Source organism: Gopherus flavomarginatus, chromosome 1 (genome assembly GCF_025201925.1).
Source record: "Gopherus flavomarginatus isolate rGopFla2 chromosome 1, rGopFla2.mat.asm, whole genome shotgun sequence".
In the NCBI taxonomy this organism is placed as follows: domain Eukaryota; kingdom Metazoa; phylum Chordata; order Testudines; family Testudinidae; genus Gopherus; species Gopherus flavomarginatus.
This window is the reverse complement of record NC_066617.1, coordinates 109,955,674-109,975,126: the sequence shown is the minus strand read 5'-3', so window position 1 is coordinate 109,975,126 and position 19,453 is coordinate 109,955,674. Positions and strand designations below refer to the sequence as shown.

Here is a 19,453-nt window from a genome sequence, read left to right as displayed (position 1 = left end):
TGTTTTTCATGGCTGCGAATTTGGTAGGGCCCTTTTTATGAAGCTAAAGGCTAGTCCACTATCTAAGGCTATGTCTACACTGCACACCCTACAGTGGCACAACTGTGCCAATACAGCAGTGCCACTGTAATGTCTCCTGTTTAGCCACAGAGAGCTCTTCTGCCAACAAAATAAAACCAGCCCCAACAAGGGCAGTAGGTTTGTTAGCAGGAGAGCATCTCCCACTGACATAGTGCTAGCCGCACCGGCACTTTTTGTCGATAAAACTTTTGTCAGCCAAAGGTGTGGTTTTTTTTTCACACCCTGACTTACAAAATTTTACTGACAAAGTGCAGTGAAGACATAGCCTAGGACAGTGGTCCCCAATGCGGTGCCCGCGGGAGCCATGGTGCCCACTGGGGCATTTATGTGCGCCCGCCTATTGACAAGTGAGTGCTTCCGCCGGACAACCCACCACTGAGGAGCGCGGCCGCCGGACAACCAGCCGCCAAAATGCTGCCGAGAAGCAGCAACGCCAAGAAGCATCGCCGACGAAATGCCACAGCTTCTCAGCGGCATTTCGGCGGTGATGCTTCTTGATGACGCCAGTTCTCGGCGGCATTTCAGTGGCGAAGCGTCTCGATGATGCTGGTTCTCGGTGGCATTTCAGCGTCTGGTCATCTGGCACCAGCCACACTCTTCTGGGAACATGAATATGCCATTGCAACAGAAAGGTTGGGGATCACTGGCCTAGGAGCTCTTACTGTAAGGATATTTCCCCCTCGACTCAGTTTTAGTCCATTACTCCTAATGGTAACCTCGTGGGTTGCACTGAACAATTCCTCCTCTTCTTGGTGTTTCTTTCTCACAGATGCTTGTAGATGTTTGTCATGATATATATAAAAGCTTTTGTTTCGGGTTTTAAAACAATCTTTTTTGGGGATTAGAAAGAGCCCTTAATGGGGGCAGATTACTCTGGGGGTTTCTGGCACCTTCTTCTAATGCATCTGGTTCTGGACGCTATCTGCAGCAGGATACTGGACTAGACAGACCGTGCATCTGATACAGAATGGCATTTAACTGTGTTCCCCCTGTCCCTCAAGTTATTGTGTAGCCAAGATAAGCATATTAGATCCAAATTTTGTGCTTGGTTACATCCATACAATCAACTGAATGTCAGCTGAAGCTTTCTGGATTTTTCCTTTCGCTCTATACACATAATCGCTTTTGTTGCTCTTTTCTGAATGCCCTCAAATGGACAGGAAGGTATCAAGAATGGTGAGCTAAGGCTCTATTGTCATGGGCACCCCTAGGAAGAAAGAGCCCTTGTGTGCAATACATTCTGCCTCCTGAAGTGGTTAAGTCTGGTTTTATTCTGCCATCCATAAGCAGTGCACTATTTTTAGACAGTCTTTATTTCATGTTTCCTGGTAGTTACAGATGAGAACAGTGAATCGGACAGTGACACGGAAGAGAAACTGAAAGGTAAGAAAAGTTTGCCCTCCTCACACACGTGGGAGATGGTAACTCACACTTGATTTCCAGGGGTGTATTAGCTCTTTCCTGTTCTCTTTGCGGCACTTAGAGAAGAGACTCATTTCCACTCAGAAAAGAGAGACGTCAAAGGCCACAGAACCACAGGAGAAGCTCAGTTTGAGACACGAGAGCCCAAACCAAACCAAGAGCCCGTTCCAACTCCCACAGAAGTCAATGGGAGTTTCTAAACTTACTGTCGTGGGAGTTGGCTTGGACACTGAGGCAGTTCAGAAGAGGTTTTGATAAGTAAAGGATCATAAATGTGTGAAGAAGGCTGCCAGAGGCAGCACTGCAATGTGACAGCATGAGCATAGTCCAAAGCCCTCACTTGAGGAGCAAACTATTGCAGCGTAGGAACACAGCTCAGTGGAGAGTTTGAGCTGCACTACATGCTCTCCTGTGAAACTCCTGTGCCTACGTGAGGCTGTTTGCTCAGCCCTAGAGGAACTATGTGTTGTATCAGCGTCCATGGGATTCCTGCAGAATCTCCTTGAATTTCCTGCCCTGGTTATCACTCCAGCACTGTACTAGCAACACTATGATTATGTCTGGATTTATAGCCGTAATTAGAAACCAGCTGAAACTGGCATTTGAAATCTGAACTCCCCCAACTATAAGGGTTTTCAGATTCCTGTGCAGAGATACAACCCTAGCCCTGTGGTTTGGGGAACAGGTCAGATCCTGGTGCAGGGCCGGGATAAGCAGGTGGCATTCCCACCCTGCTTCTCACACAGTGCACTAGTACTGGAGATGACCTGACCTTATCCCTTTTGGGGGGTTGCCTGAATAGAAAAATTAAAACAAACATAAACATCACCCTGAGCATCCTCCTGAATTTAGCTGTTAGCAGGGTTTTTCCCTGCAGGACCCTTGTGTCCCTGACGCAACTTAGCTCTGCGTCAGAAGGTATGTCTACACTGCAATTAGACACCTGCAGCTGGCCCATGTCGGCTGACTTGGGCTCATGAGGATTGGGCTAAGGGGCTTTTAAATTGAGGTGTAGATGTTCACGCTCAGTCTGCAGCCCTCCCACCTTGCAGGGTCCTAGAGCCCAGGCTGCAGCTCCAGCCTGAGGCCAAGCGTCTATGCCACAGTTAAACAGCCCTTTACCCCAAGCCCCACAAGTCCAAGTCAGCTGGCACGGGCCCGATGCAGGTTTTTAATTGCAGTGCAGACATACCCTGAGGGATACTCAATGAGCCTCATAGAGCCCTTTTCTATTCCTGGACTGGAGTTAATATAAACTGTCTGGTCTGGCTGCCAGAGTGAATCAGCTCAATAGGCCTGTATCTCTGTGCAGGGTCCTAGCACCTGACCACATATCACAGGCCTGTTATCCACTTTGCAGTTAGCTGAAACCTAGGCTACGTCTTCACTACCCACCGTATCGGCGGGTAGCAATCGATTTCTCAGGGATCGATATATCACGTCTCATCTAGACGTGATATATTGATCCCCGAACGCGCTCTTGTCGACTCCGGAACTCCACCAACGCGAACGGCTGTAGCGGAGTCGACAGGGGGAGCCGTGGATGTCGATCCCGTGCCGTGAGGATGGTAAGTAATTCGATCTAAGATACTTCAACTTCAGCTACGTTATTCATGTAGCTGAAGTTGCGTATCTTAGATCGATCCCCTCCCCTAGTGTAGACCAGCCCCTAGTGAGAACAGCTCAGGAGGCTTTCGTCTGAACCTGAGTTAGAGCCCTGATTGGGCCTCAAACCTACACTTAATCCAGATAAGGGTCCAAACACCACCTCTTTGGCCCATACGTTCCAAGGCAATGTGGGAACAATTCTACTGCAATATCATATAGCCATTGTCCAGTCACTACATGAAAATCTTCCAGTAAAAAACGTTAGTGTGTTACCGCTGTACCACAGTGCTAGAGTGGTAAAATCTACACTGCCTCTATGTTCCCATGTGTTCATGTGCTGAAAAAGATTGTAAATTCTGCACATGCGTGTGGGCATTCCACGTGTTCAACAAGAGCAGATTTCAAGACTTTCTTCTCCTTGTTTCACCAGCTTTTGCTTCATTGCTAGTTTGCTTTTTCTATTCATGGAAAGTGCATCTCTTTGGAGATGGAACCTGCCTGTTTTAAAAATCCAGAAGGGAGGATTTTGCTCTCCCATGAGCAGGAGCCGGTTAGTGTGGAGAGGCAAGGTGGGTGAGGTAATATCTTCCATTGGACCAACTTCTGTTGGAGAGAGAGACAAATTTTTGAGCTTACTCAGAGCTCTTTTTCACGCGTGGGAAACTAACTCACAGCTGAACCAAAACCTCAGATCCAAAGAGCACCAAATCCGAGGGTCTCAGAATCCAAACATGACTCTGAATCTGATGATGCAGATAACACCTGTCTCTTTAAAGGTGTGAATCAGAACTACGGAGCCACGATGTGTTGCTGAGATGTGTTCCCCGTGCACTTATTCTCCTGACTCAAACAGTATGGTGCCACTGTTTTAAATACTAGGAAAGTGGGCCCATTTTGTAATTGAAATGTTTTATGTTTAGGGCTTTCTGTTTGAGACAGTAAATTAAGTGCTGTCCATTAGGGAAGCGAGAACACTGAAGCCAGATTCTGCCATGACAACAACCGTTTAATGGGATTGCACAAGATGTATAGGCTGCATCTACATTGCACATGACTGCGGGCAGCATGTAGTGTATGTGTAGCTACTGCAGTGAAAAGCACACTGTGTCCACACTGCGGCATGTAGTTACGCATGTCAGTGAAAGACTCTGGCAGAGGCTCAGGCTTTCTGTGCTGCCTTCTCCCTGCCAGAGCCTTTCCCCGCTTCTGGAGTCTTTTCCTGCTGCAGGGAAAGGTTCCAGCAGTGGGAGGCTGGTAGAGCCTTTCCCTGCTGACGGAGTCTTTAGCTGCAGCAAGGAAAGACTCTGGAAGGGGGCAGGCAAGCCTTTTTCCACTGCCTCCCCCCTGCCAGAGCCTTTCCCCAGCAGCCAGGAGGCAGCGGGGCACTATGCTGCTAAAAATAGCAGTGTAGATGGGGAGGCACGCTTGAGCGAGTGGAGAGGCACGTAGTGTATGTTCTCACATACATACCCACAGCCTTCAGGTATGTCTGTACCTACTCCCCTAAGCCGTGGCTCACCATTTTATTCTTCTATTTATACCTGTGCTAGGGAGACTACACACGTATGTACACTACATGTCGCCGAAAGAAGGGTACTGTGTATATGCATCCTTGGGGGCACGGGTGGCATTTTCAGAAGCACTCAACCTACTCTGCTTCTATTGAAGACAGTAGTAAAATTCCCATTAGCTTCAGAGGGAGTTGATTTAGGCCAGTGCTGAATGTTTTTGAAAATCCTGCCTTAGACAATAAAGGGCCTTAACCCCACCTGTAGCCAGGCCCTGAGTGGTGCAGGTGGGATGGGGATAAAAGATGATTGTAAGCTATATTTCCAGTCCCCTTATATCCTGACCAGGCATTATTTCACTTCCTGGTGTAACTTAGAGCAGCCACGGGGCTGCTGTCAGTGGTATTCAGCTGGAACCTATGAGCAGCACAAAGCAACCTAATGAGGGGCCAAAGATCTGGCCAAAGGCATTCATATAAGTCTCCAAGGGGCAGCCTCTTCTTGGGCAGAGCTCTTGTTTGCATTCACTTTATTTGGTGCTGATCAGTTCCAGTACACCATCATGGATTGCCCCTGTCAAACTTGGGGGCATCACTCTGCCACCCAGCAGCACAGGGTGCTTGGCTGTGACATATTCTGCAGTCTTGTCTTGCAGTTCGTTACCACTTTACTTTTATGGGAGGAGGGGGGCACTTTTGGAGATTTACTTTGAACCTAACTATAAAACTACAGGGGAAAATGTTCCAAAGGAATCTTGTCTGGCCTCTCCCCAGTGGGTGGCTTTTCATTACTTTCCCGATTGGAGTGTTTATTTTCCCATTGTTTGTACATTGTGGTAGTCTCAGGCTGCTGGTCAGTTTTGTTCTTTTCCCAGTATCTTTGGGTGAACTTGGCCCTTGTTTTAAAAAATAAAAATAATTTGAGCTCTGATTAGCTTCAGACATAGTATGGGCTGGCATCAGGCAATCTTTTTCACTCATCCATCTGCCAATGCATTTCATTCCTGGCCTACAGCTTCCCCCATCACGCCATTACAGCCCTGGGCCGTGACATTACTCAGCCTGACTGTGTTCTGACCTACAGTATCCCCAGCTACTCTAGTTCTGGGCTTCAAGTGCTGCCATCAGTCACATGTGCTGGCTTTGACAGGTAGATGAATAAAGATGAGGATGACCCCAGGAACTCTCTCTTTCACTTGCTACCCCACCTGGATTTCAATTTGGATCTCCCCGGCAGAAAAGTCTACCTATTAAATCACTGCTCCACCTCGACCCACACTCTTGTCCCCTCTTCCCGTGTGCTTTTGGCCAGTGATATACACCTGTGTTGAAACACTGCTTGGATTACATACTGTCTCAGCCATTACAGCTTTTCCTTGGAAGCTGTATAGCACAACTTCCAAATGTTTCCGCCTCTCACTCAGCCCTTGGGAAAGGAAACACATTACAATCGTGGTGAGCTCACAATAGGTCATTCCAAAGCATGGTGGGAGCTCTATCCAAATTCCAGTAACAAATGACTCTCTCTCTCTCTCTTTGCAGCTCACAGTCAACGGCTGGTACATGTGAAGTCCCGCCTGAAGCAAGCCCCACGGTATCAAACCTTGGAGCGGGACTTGATTGAGTACCAAGAGAGGCAGCTGTTTGAGTACTTCGTCGTGGTATCACTGCACAAGAAACAGGCTGGGGCTGCATATGTCCCTGAAGTCACCCAGCAGTTTCCATTAAAGGTTCGGTACACGGGCAAAGGCCTACCGGTGTAGCAGTTTCGTCATTTAGGTTCTTCATCCCCATCTGGAACCCATTGCCCTCCTGGCTAGTGTGCTGCAGGATGCATGATTAAACAGGAGACTCTCGGGGGAAGTTAGAGCTCTCATGTTAGCCTGTAATGTAATGCAGGATAATCCCCTACTGTGCCATTGTTTAATAGGACAGAAGATTTGGAGGTTGCCCTGCCCTCCATGAACTTCATGATGTTCTTGAGTGCGGATGGAGCAGCTACTTTGACTCTTCACTGCCCTGGGAAAAAGGGTGTAAAAAATTCTTCCACCCCTTGTCTCAATAAAAGGGAAGCAACTTGGTACTGCTAGGAGAGACCAGCAACTGTGATTCTCAGGGTGCAGAAAACTGTCATTGCAGAGAGAGCAAAGCTATTACCAATAGGTCTCTCTTGGCATGAGAAACAGGACCAAATAAAAACATGTGGCAGTGCATTTTCCAACATGGTGTAATAAGAGTTAGCTGCAGGCTTTATTCTGCACACATGTCCCTGCACAGATAGCCTCCTCCCTTTACTGAGCTCTTAGTTATATCACAGGATAGAAGTGAGACCCAGCAGGGACAAACAAATGCAAAAGTAGGGTTTGGTGGGGAGTGTGTGAGGGGAATGACTTAAAAAATTCCTAGGGTCAGGTGAGCTAGTAGAGAAGCAATTTTAATATCTTCCAGGCAGAAGCTTAGTCTCTGTCATCACCTCTTCATTTATCACTGGACAAATATTTGAAGCCGTTCCATCCCCATGTGACTAATTGAAAACATTCCCTCCTTCTCTTCTCCTCTAGCTCGAGCGTTCCTTCAAATTCATGCGAGAGGCAGAGGATCAGTTGAAAGCTATTCCTCAGTTTTGCTTCCCCGATGCTAAGGACTGGGTGCCCATCTACCAATTTGCCAGGTAGGCAGGTGTTTTCCTCTCCCCACCCCCGTGAGAACTGGGTTTGTACGTACAACTCACTTAGCCATGGGAGCTGTTAAGGCAAAGAGAGAGAAACCCAGTAGGGGCAGAGACACGCCTGGAGAGTCCAGAAGGGAACAGAACTGATGGCATGAGAGGGGAAAAGGTGGAAATATGAAAGGAGTAAAGTGTTCTGTGTGTGGTGGAGTGGGTGTGTGTACGGTGGTGTTTCCTAATGTGACAAGTTTTTTTCTTCTTCTGGTCTCTGTTCTCCCTACTGCAGTGAGACCTTCTCCTTTGTCCTGACTGGTGAGGATGGGAGTAGACGGTTTGGATATTGCAGAAGGCTACTGGTAACTATTCACCATTCTGTTGCCTAAAAGGGTCTGAAGGGGAAACCTTCCTCTGTGGTGTTTGTATTGCTGGCACCAACTGGATGGGGGTGGGGGACTTCTGCTGTTCTAGTCAGCGAAGAAGCAAATGGCACAGCAGAGGACACTCTCCAGCTTTCTGCTTCCCTGTGCTGCTCTGTTCAAGGTCCCTCTTCAGAATCCATCCCCTCACTCCAAAATACAGCCCCTTTTCATGTTTCTCACGATTTTGCAATGAGAGCTTCTTCTGTTTCACCAGCCAGTTCCTGAGCAGCGCAAAGAATGCAGTCGCTTGCTCTCTGCCTAGGTTGAACTAACTGCCTTTTTTGGTGCGTTTGTGTTTCTCTCTTGAAAGCCCAGTGGGAAAGGGAAGCGTCTCCCTGAAGTTTACTGCATTGTGAGCCGCCTTGGATGCTTCAACCTCTTCTCTAAGGTGAGGGGGAAAGAGGGAGAGAACCTGCACGGATAGTAATGAAGCTGAAAGCAAAATCAAGGCTAGAATAATGAGGTTCAGTAAAGTGGAGGGCTCAGACTTGAGACCCTGGAAGATGGCATTGGGAGGGGGAACACACACTAATTACATGAACTTTGCAAACAGACTATTAAAAATTAAATTACATAAAAATATGGACCAGCAAACATTGGCTTGTTCCTTTAATAAAACGACCAGAGCAAAGAAATTCCAAGATAAAGGATGAAATCCTGGCTCCACTGAAGTCAGTGGGTTTTACTGTTGACTTCAGTGGAGCAAGGATTTCACCCAAGGTTTCCACTCTAGTCTCTCTTGCTCACTCCATAATATTATGATACTGCATATTTGGGCTCCACACGCGCTGGGGTAAGGAGGGAATGTTAATGCTTTTGTATTTTATTCTCTGTCTCTCTCTTGCCTCCTGTTTATACATCTGTGGCTTGATGTTCTTTCTTCCAGATCTTAGACGAGGTTGAGAAAAGACGGGGGATTTCCCCTGCTTTGGTGCAGCCTCTCATGAGGAGTGTCATGGAAGCTCCTTTCCCTGCGCTGGGCCGGACCATCACAGTCAAGAACTTCCTACCAGGCTCAGGGACTGAAGTAAGGACAACACCAGAACTGCAGGAGGATGGGATGATAGGACAGGCCAGCAAACACCTGCTGGAATAATAAATCAGGCCTACACCTGTAGTGCAGGGCTGTGGAAATATGCAAATTCCTGTGAAGTGGAGGCTCGAGTTTAGTGTCAAAGGGATTGATTCTCAGTTCCTCTGTTCCTGAGGCAGGTGTCTTCAAAAATCCTTCATGCTCCCTATATTCTGGGGCTGTTCTGGGCCACTAATGGCTCTAGTCCTCTGTGCTCTGCCTCTTCCCATGACCAGGGCCAGCTCCAGGCACCAGCTCAGCAAGCAGATGCTTGGGGTGGCCAAGGGGAAGATGCAGCAAGTCGGGCTCTTCGGCTGCAATTCGGTGGCGGGTCCATCAGTCCCTCTTGGAGCAAAGGACCTGCCGCCGAATTGCCACCAAAGAAGAAAGCAGCGCGGTGAAGCTGCTGCCGATCGCAAATGTGGGGTTTTGTGTTGTTTTTTTTCACCACTTGGGGCGCAAAAACCCTGGAGCCGGCCCTGCCTATGACTCAGATCTCTAGCCAGGTCACTTTAAAGTCTCTCCCCTTCCGGAATATGAGAGTCCCAAAAAGAAACTGTCCATTGCTTTGCTAACAAGGTCTTCAGCCCCAAGTCTGGGCCTTGTTATCCTCACACACCCTTCTCTCAGGGTGTTCCTCTCTCTTTATCCCCTTCTCAGGGGCTAGGATTTCTCAGGGTTCTTCTCTGGGTCCCCAAATACAAATTCCAAACTAAAGGTATACAAACTAAAAAATCAATTCCTGCCCTCCTTGGGCTTCACCTTTTATCTCTCTCTGCTGCTCTGGTCCTCCGCTGAGCACTTCCTAGGACTCTTTCCATGGGAGAGTCCAAATCCTGCCCTTCTATCAGGGCTTACCACTGGAGCCTGCTCCACTCCCAGTGGCTGTTTTGTCTCTCTCCTGGCTTCTGCCAGAGCTTTCTGTTTAGGAGAGGATTGCAGGGCCAACTCTCCACCCCTGGGCTTCTTTCTTGAGCCTCTTCACTCTGTAGTCCCAAAGAGTTACCGCGGACTCTCTCCCTGCAGCCCCCTCCTCCTTCTTCATCTTCTTGGGTTTGGTGGCACAGCAGAGTCACGTTCTGTGTGTCTGACTGCCATGCCTTTGGAGGTAGGTTATGATTTAAAGTCTGTCACCTTTCCCAGTATTCTTAAAGAATTGCAAAATAGCTTTTTTTATTGGGCCCCCATTTTCCTTGTATTCTGGTCAGGAATGGCAAAGAAAATTTTCTTATTGATATAGAAAACTCAGAAGCCATAGTACATGTACAGTTTTTACAATTCCATGAGAGATGATCCATCATTTGCTGGGCCGTACATGTTTCACATAGTATATCCTTTTGTTTGTTTACTAGAAATAGGTTACTATTTCATCCACAAAGACCTGTTAACATTTTGAATAAAGCCATTTTGCTCTAAGAATCATAGGACTGGAAGGGACCTCGAGAGATCAGCTAGTACAGTCCCCTGCACTCATGGCAGGACTGAGAATGTTCATCTCAGGGCCTTGGACTATGCCAACATTTTCAACTATTGGGCATAATTCACAGAATTTTTTCCCTTTTAGTTCATGTGCTCACAGTTCTTGCCATTCCTTCCTTAGTTCTTTTTTGATTAAGTGCTTAAATTCCAGTTTGCTTAAGGGGATCTCTAGGTCAACTTGTTCAGCCTTAATAGCATTTTTTGTCTCTTTGTCTGCCAGTTCATTGCCAGCTAGTCCTACATGTGCCAGGATCCATGCTATTATTATGGTCACATACAATTGTGCCAATTCAGCCATTAGCAGTAATATTTCATTACATATATCGTGTCTGCTGTCAGACTTGCCATTATATAGTGTCTGCAACCCTGATAGGGAATCAGACAAGATGGCCATGGCAGCTGGCCGCAAAGCTAGGGCGCAAGTTAGTGCCAGCAGTATCCCTATTAGCTCAGCTGGAGATAACGTTAGTGACTCTTATGGCTTTCTTGAGTCTGAATGTGGGTGCCCAGAAAGCTATTCCCACTCCACCCATTCCTTCCTCTATGGAGCCATCAGTATGCATTTGACAATAGTGTTCCCACTTAGCACAGATACATTGATTTGCTATATCTTGTATATTAATAATTCTTCTCCTTTTGTTCATCATATAGTTCCAGATCTATCTCGAGGAGGTAGTTCTCCGGAGATAGAGTATTTTCCCAGTGCTAGAGATTTTGGCCTCTTTTTTAAATCTTTATTTTTACAGAGATCATTTATCCACTTCCTTACCCTACTTACTGAGGATTTTTGAGTTTTGTCCTACTGCTCTCCACGTAATTCCCAACAATTAATATATATTAGCTTAGTGTTATCTTCACTATTACGTAGTACTTTGACCCTAAAGGCTAAGTCTCTGTGCTTCATTCTGAGAGTGAACGCCATGCTCCAGCTGCTATCTGCAATACATACAGAGGCGAGGTAATGAAGGCACCGCATGCAATATGCAGTGCATGTGCTTGGATACAGTCTTGGATACAGATTTGTTTTCAGTGCTGACCTAAAGACCTACTCAATAATAGGTCTGATTAGGGTTTGCCATTCTTGTAGTAAGTTGATTCTCCCTTTGCACTTATCTATAATGTTTTTGATATGTTCCTGTCGCGCAGCAGCGGCTCCAGGCACCAGCACTCCAAGCACGTGCCTGGGGCGGCAAGCTGTGGGGGGCGCCCTGCCGGTCCCTGTGAGTGCGGCAGTCAGGCTACCTTCAGTGGCTTGCCTGCGGGAGGTCCACCGGTCCCGAGGATTCAGTGGCGGGTACGCCGAAGCTGCGGGACTGGGGACCTCCTGCAGGCGCGCCACGGTAGGTTGGCTGACTGCCATGTTTGGGGTGGCAAAAAAGCTAGAGCTGCCCCTGTTGTCACGGGTGCCTCCTCCTGGCTGGTTTGAGGATTAGCTCTTTTGGCCTGATGCCTCTTTTTATGATTTCTCAGCCCGTCATCTTGCTCTGCTGCCCTGAGGCCCTTCTCCTGCTCCTCAGGAGCTGCAGTGCCTTGTCTTCATGGCTTGCATCTCTGGCCAAGTCACAACAGTCTTCCCCTTCCGTGGTTCTATCACAGTCTTCCACAGCATCCCAGGCAGTCGTTAAGTCCACTGCCCTTGCTAAATAACTCCCTCAGTGATGGAGATGGATAGTGCCAGATGGTCCTCAAGGTCACTGCCCAGATTGGGCCACTAATTCAGTGGCTGGTAGGGGAACCCAGGCCCACCCTCTACCCTGGGTTCCAGTCCAGGGGCCCTATCTCTGGCAGCTAAGGTCTGTACTACCCCAAACATTCCTACCTCTCTCTTGTACTACTTCCTACATTGCCTCTCCCAAGCTTTCATTCTCTACCCTTCTAGCCAAACCCTTTTCCTCTGGGTCTGCTAGACAAACCCTTCCTCTGGGATCTAAATCTCTTTCTCTTCCTTGTCCCATGAAGAGTGACTGAAACCCTCTTCCTGGCAGCACCCCCTTCTGCTCCCAGCTCCCTGGTTTTACAGAAGCCCGGCCTATTCCTGCACAAGTGAGCTTCTCTTAATTAGGGCTTTCCTCTCAGCTGAAATGTCCCCTGGTCTGCAGCCTAATAGGTTAATTATCTATCTGGCCTATGTTAACCCCTTTAGGGCAAGTGGAGGAAGCACGCTCCATCACAGGTCCCTCCATGTGAGCTTGTTATCAGATATCACACCTAAGATTTTGTCCTTTTTCACTATATTTATCTGCTGGTCATATATTTATATAATTTCTGAATCTTCCATGTTGTGCAGATCATTCATTTAGTTTTGTCAGTGGAGAACTTGAAGCCCCACCTGTTTCTCCATTCTGTACTCCTGCGAAGTGCATCGCTGATTCCTTTGGTGACACGTCCAAGGTTTCTGCTTTTCGTCCCTATGGCCTGGTCACCAGCAAATCATGTGATGCCTATTCCTGCACTCATTTCCTTTGGAAGGTCATTTAACATGATTTTTAAAAGGACTGGGCTAATGACAGTCCCCTGTAGAGTTCAATATATAGTAGAAAAGGCTTTCCCTACCCAGACCCATGTAGTTCTTTGTGCAGGAAATCCCTTGTCCATTTGTATATTCTTCCCACCATACCCATGGTTGCCACTTTATATAATAGTCACTCTCTCTGTAACACATTGCAGGTTTTCTCTATGTCCAGGAAGGTTACTCTCATGTATTCTTTCCTTCTCAAGCTTTTTTGTGCTTCTTTGTCTATTGCTGTCAGCTGCACTCCTGCTGTCTGAACCCACATTATGTTCCATCTGTGAGCCTATTTCCTTCTGAGTGTGCGGCTCATCTCTCCATCCCCAGTTTTTTCCTGGTTTTGGCTAAACATGCTGTGAGGGCAATTGGTCTGTAGGCCTCAGGCCTAGAGTGCCTCTTGCTGGGTTTCCTCACTGAGGCACTAAGCACATGTTTCCAATCCCTAGATATTTCCCCTTTTCTCCGTATGCTATTCTGTCATTTTAGTATTACATTCAGGCTTTCATCGCCTAGGTATTGGAGCACTTCAAAGCTTACTAGCCCCCTTCTCCTACAAACTTCCTCTCTTTATGTTAGCCAGCCTGTTCCTGGCCAGTCCTGGGCTTCATGATCAGTTAAGCCTGGCTCTCCCTCCAGGTGTAGCCTGCTATGTAAATTGGCTGTTCAGGCACACATTAATCCATTCAGTGCCATGTGGGGTAGAGCCTTGCTTGGCCCTGAGGGTAAATTTAAGTGGCCTTAGGATCTCTGGGAAACCAATATAGAATTTCTGTAGTGGAGCATGCCCCAGCCACACCCTCGGACTGCTGCCTACACCAGAGAGCTTCACTGCACAGGGGTTATTCTTAGGGGGCTGTTTCTGCTAAGGCCCTTTAAGCTGCCACAACAGCACATGGGGCCTTAGCCTACCTGAGAACCAGGTCCAAAGTGGAGGGTGGGTCATGTGACATACTGTGGAAGAATGGGCAAGGTGCTTTGAAGCTGGTTGCACCAGAGAAAAGATGGTCTATCAGTTAGAGAACTGGCCTGGGATATAGGTGACCCGGCTTGAATCCCCTGCTCTGTCACAGACTTCCTGTGTGACCTTGAGCAAGTCACCTTGTGCCTCAGTTCCCCCTCTGTAACTTGGGAATGATAATACTGCCCTATCTCACAGGGGTTTTCTGAGGAGAAATACACTAATGGCAGTGAAGTGCTGTGGTGAGGACTGTATGCGTAGATAGAAGCAAAGGCAGTAGTCTGTGTTGTAATTGCTACCAGAGTGGATAGTCTACAACTTAGACCTTGCTCCCCTCTCCTTCCTGTCCAGAATCTCATAGTGAAAGTGATCCTGGCTGTTTGAACTGACTGAAGAATTAGAAACATCTCCTGCCTCCATCCTTCCCCCTGTACCCTGCAGAGTGTTTCCCAGAATCCATTCCTGATGGGAACAAAATTCCAAAAGACTAAGCATAAAAGTCTGCTTGGGCATCACACACATAGGGAGGGAGCTCCCTGTGCATAATTCAGTGGGAGAATCTGCAATGGATTTCTTCACCCACCTGGAATGGACTCTGGATAGAGCCCCTGGGAGAGAGCAATCTGAACTGTTCCTGTGGCCTACTAGAATATAGGCCCTTGCACAAACTGAACTCCAGGTTCTACTTGTTATTAGCCCAGTCTGCTGAACCTCATGTTGGGAGAACCTATCCATCTATGATAGCCACCTGCTTCAGACTGCCTTACCATCACTGCTCAAAGGGGTGGGAAAAATATGATGGGAAGCCAGTGCTGGCCTTCAGCTTCTTCTGCAGGCTGCATTTGTGGATCCTGTAGAAAGACTAAATCTTAAGGCTTGCCACTCACTAACATAACGTCTCCTTTAGCTCCAGCAGCAATGCTGTTTCTTTTGGTTGAGAGGATCCCTGGTTAAAGTCCTGGGGGAGTCTGGCCCCTTGCTTGTCAGTGCACTGATTGAGGCCGTGACCTGTGTTTTGCTTACTTCTGGCAGGTAATTGAGCTGCGGCGGCCTCTGGACTCGAGACTTGAGCATGTTGATTTTGAGTCCCTGTTCTCCTCTCTCAGCGTCCGGCACCTGAGCCGAGTGTTTGCATCCCTGCTTCTGGAGAGAAGAGTGATCTTTATAGCAGACAAGCTCAGGTACCCCCCTTTGCATCTTTCTCTTGCATTCTTATAAACCAAATGTTAGTTAAGGAGAGACTGAGAAGGGAGTACTGGCCCCTCTGTGGTGTTCTTTTGTTCTTCTCTGTTATTTCCCAGCAAGTACAACCAATGCTCCCAAAGGGCAGGAGCTCTGACGAAGTGACATGCCCTCTACTGGACATGCTGCGACACCTCAGCCCAGCTCTGGAACTTGCCAAAACTGAGCTTCCTCTGGTGCACAAAGGAAACCAAGTTCCCTTTGCTCAGAATCTCACCAAGGCAGAGCTCCTTGCAATAAGGAAGCAGAACCCTTCTTATTGCTTGGGAGGGGAACAGTGTTCCCTTCTCAGCCATGCTCTGGCACCCACAGGAACCAAGCCCGGAGGGGAGGAGAGAGGGAACTCAGTATCTCTTAGCCCTTTCGCTGAGGTTCTCAGATTCTGTTGACTAATTTTTTAATACTGATTCTTGAGGTTTGGGGTTTAAACTGATTCACTCCCACAAGTTCAGCACAGGGCTCCACGTCTCTTTAAGATTTTATGCAGCTGGTGCCTGGCAGCCATCCAGCCCTTAAGCACTTGAGGATTCAGAGAGAAGAGTTCTCAAAGCTCGGTAACGGAAAAGCTGCAGATGAGTAATGACACTTCTGAGCGCGATCAGGTTTCAGCAGTGTACAATACCCCCAAGCTGTCTGTTTTCACAGATCCCAGCCAGCCGGGTTACAGCCCTGGGACTGGGGGAGGGAAGGCAAGTGGAGAGGCCCCTTTTATAGGGGAGCAAAGGAACAAGGCGCCCTGCAGAGGTCCAGAGATTTGTAAGGGCAGAGCATATACAAATCCATCACACCAATGGGGAGGCTGGGTGGGTTGTAGCATACAGGCTGCAGCTCCCCACTTTCACTCCTTTACTGCTGCTTTGGGTCAAGGAGGGGAGGATCTATTTGTTTACATTTGCTTGACATGTTACATACATAGATTTTTTTCATATCCTCTTAAAAGTGTATTAATATGCAAGGCATGAAAGTACCAATGCTGCCCTTAGCCTGAGACAATCCTATGTTTCCCATGTCTAAACTACACAAATAATTTTGGTAATCTTTATAATGACAAGGTTTTCTCTGGGAGATTTTCCCTCCCATATAGGATAAGTGCAGCATTATGACTGGAGTCATTAGGGACAGAGGCACAGATTAACCTTTACATGATGATAGCCAGTGAGAATATGTGATGCCATGCAAGGATTTTATTGGTATAAGTTTGGAATCAGCACATTGTTAGGCAGCTCGTCCCCAATGAGTGCCAGTAAAACCCTTATATCGTATTGCACTGTCATGTGGCATATCCAGAATACATGTGTTACAGAAAATGTTGCAAAAATGTTTTCTATCAGTACTCTTCTGTCAGTAAAGCCAGGTGCCTTCATACTGAGTCCAACTGTCCAGGACTTGAAAAAAGAGAGAAAGTATTACAAACTGTAGAACCCTCTAAAAATTATATACAATAGCTTTCCTATACGTAAAGGTTTTAAGGTCCAGTGTCTATGAATCTACAAGAGCTAGAATCAAGTACTATATGCCGTGTTGCCAACACTCGTGATTTTATTGTGAATCTTGCAATATTTGGTATTTTTCTTAGCACCCCAGCTCCTGGAGTCAGTTATTTCACGAGAATCTCGGCTTTCTTTTTTTACCATCAGCTTAAAATAAGTTTCTAATCCACATAGTTGTGGAGAAGAGTTTGAAAACATGACCTAAGAGTACCTTAAAGGCTCAGAAACCAAATGTCAAAGAAAATAACCCAAATGTAATATTAAAAAAAAAATCCTTGATTTTTAAAGCCAAGCTCATGATTTTTGCGACCTGACTCATGATTTTGGAACATTGGGCATTGGCAACAATGTAGTGTATCATAATGGGAAGCTGAGAATCTTCTCCATCCATTGATGGAAAGCTCCTGTTCCTATCAGTGATGGCTTTTGAGATATTGGACTTCAAATCTATCACTGATTCAAGGTTGACAGTCACTCGTCCTGGAACGGGGGACAAGGAAATTGTCAAGTATTAAATAGTGTTTACTTTGGGAATGGGAATTGCACGTTTTGGGTGAAAGAAAACAAACATTTTTATCTGGCAAATAGATTTTTAAAAAAAGTAGAAAAGACAGCTGTTTGAAGCTACTCAGGGGTTTGGAATGCTAGTAGGAGTCCAGGAGGTATGGATTAGTGGTCAGAGTGCAGGTGAAGTGGTGAAAAGTGTGTGATAAATTGCATTTATTGCACACCACTCTAATTTATCATGTGGATGTCATCACTGTGTTTATCTGTACTTGTACTTGTTTGTGAGGGTATGTATGTATATATTTACAGAGAGAGAGAGAGAATGATACACACATAGTTTATTTACGTGTTTTAATTGCTACAAAATCTGAAGTCTCTGTGAAAGGAAGTGGAAAGAACTCTTGCCAAGTACTGTGTGAATTATTAAATGTTTTCAAGCTGAGCCAAAAACACATCTAACAAGTATAAAGCAAGTGAAATGCTTTTGCCTTTTCCATCTTTGGAATGAATATTGAATGTTTTTTAAAAATCCGTCAATCCAAAGCTTGGCAGTGGACAAAGAGAGAAATTGGTTGTTAGTTTTATTCCCCCTGGCCATAGCAACAAGAATAAACATTCCCTTTCAACCCAGAAATGACTATCCCAAAAAATTGTTGATCTATTGAGATAATCTTTCTCCAGCTTTGCTCAGGCCTGTATAGGCCTTCATGTGGACATGGGAAAACACCAGTACTTAAGGTCTGCCATGTGACACAAATGGATTAGACTATCTTTGTAGTGAGATTTTGTTTTCAAATCAAAGTGCCAGAGTGACAGTCCTGGACACTAAAGACCAAGATTTGCAAAAACAGGTGTCTCAGAGTCAGACTCCTTAAACCCAACCTAAATAGATGGCCTGATTTCACCAAAGTATAAGAATGTGGCAGTTTAATTGGGCTGAGTGGAAGCTGCTGAATACTCAGCACGTTAGAGATCAGAACACTTATCCAGGAGCCTAAACATGGATTTAGGAGCCTACCTTTAAGGTACCTATTTTTGAAAATCTTGGTCTAAAGTCCTGTGAGGGCCTGGAGGTCACCCTGGTGCACCCCATTATGGTCAGGCATGGCACCGTAGGTGCACCCCATCTCACGTCCCTTCAGCTGGTTTATAATCAAGTCAGAGGGATCTTTTTAATCAAAGAGCACCCTCCTTGCAAGGGTCTCATTTATTACTGACAGCCACAAGCACAAGTAGAAGCTCATTCAGGTACACCCAGGGATATTCGTTGCCTTGAGCTTAGTCTAGCTAGCCGTCTCTGGCTCCTTCCTTCAGGAGACTCTTTATTCCTGTGCCTGAAAACAGCCTCTGGTCCAGCAACCCTTCTTGATTCATTCTGAGGGTTACCCCTTTTCAGTGCTTCCATAAGCTGGAATCCCCAGCTCTCCTCCTGGGAACTGGGCTGTATGAGTTAATTGCATCCTTTCCCCTCACCTAGGAGCCTCACCAACTCTCCTCACTGGAGATGGGTGGGCTCTGTTAGATTTTGTGGTCTTTCCTAAGCAGGATTCCTTAGCTGTCCTCTCTGGAACGGAATCATGGATTAGCCAGCTGTGGGACCTTTACCAGCTTCACCCCCAGCTGGATCAGCTTTTCCCTGCTGGTGTCACCTACTGTCCACTCTGCTATGAGAAAGGAGGAAGCTTTTATGCTGTTCCCCTTCTTTCAGCTCATCCCAGTTGGTTGGGGGAGAGGGGAGCCTTGCCCCTCTCTCTCTCTGAAAGGCTTCTGGCTCAATGTCCTTAAAGAAACAGTAATGGGATTTCATCCCGAATGCTTTTTACTCCCAGGACCACTTCCTCTCGCTGTGTGTCTCCCAAGTCCCTATATATATAATCAGGCCTTTCACCCTCTTAAAGGGCCAAGCCATGTGATGGGGTGGGTTGACCATTAGGCACCACTACTCATAAAGGACAGATTACCCCGTCACAAGTCCTATAGATCCCTGCTGGGGACTGCAGCTGTGTCAACAATGCTTCAGGGTCAATTGTATCAAAGGCAGATCTAAAAGGATCAGCATGGACACTTGATTTTGATCATCACCAGTAGGAGATGACAAACCAACAAGAGCCGCACATGCTCCATGCCGTACCTAGGTCTAAAATCAGACTGATCAGGGCTCAGGCCATCTGAGCACTCTGGAGTTGCTCTTCTCTCTTCTCCTTTACCTCAACCTGAAGGAGAAGATTAGAGAACAGATGATAACGGATAGGATTCCTAGCCTAGAGAGTATGTGCCTAAAAATCATTTCAGCATCACATGCCACTAATCTGCCATGCCAAAGGGAGGCATTGACAATCTCCACAAATAATGGACCCGTGTCTTCCTGCTAGATTTTAATCATTCTAAAGCTTCCATTTTGCAGTTGAAAGGCTGAAGTTCCCTGAATGCATCCAGCACCACAGTGAGCAATATTGGCTGAAACTCAAGCAGAGGAGAGTCCACATTTGTA

The 19,453-nt window shown here is 46.8% G+C and overlaps 1 protein-coding gene across 2 annotated transcripts in view; it reads left to right on the top strand.

Annotated features, from left to right (window-relative positions):
- Positions 1–19,453, top strand: part of DENND2A (DENN domain containing 2A) — an 87,275-nt gene that overhangs the window by 57,103 nt on the left and 10,719 nt on the right. For both annotated transcript variants that reach the window (XM_050918103.1, XM_050918113.1), the window contains exons 8-14: positions 1,414–1,464; positions 6,161–6,348; positions 7,180–7,289; positions 7,573–7,642; positions 8,016–8,093; positions 8,592–8,732; positions 14,756–14,904. In XM_050918103.1, the coding sequence (XP_050774060.1) occupies positions 1,414–1,464; positions 6,161–6,348; positions 7,180–7,289; positions 7,573–7,642; positions 8,016–8,093; positions 8,592–8,732; positions 14,756–14,904 (787 nt within the window). The remainder of the gene's footprint in view (positions 1–1,413; positions 1,465–6,160; positions 6,349–7,179; positions 7,290–7,572; positions 7,643–8,015; positions 8,094–8,591; positions 8,733–14,755; positions 14,905–19,453) is intronic.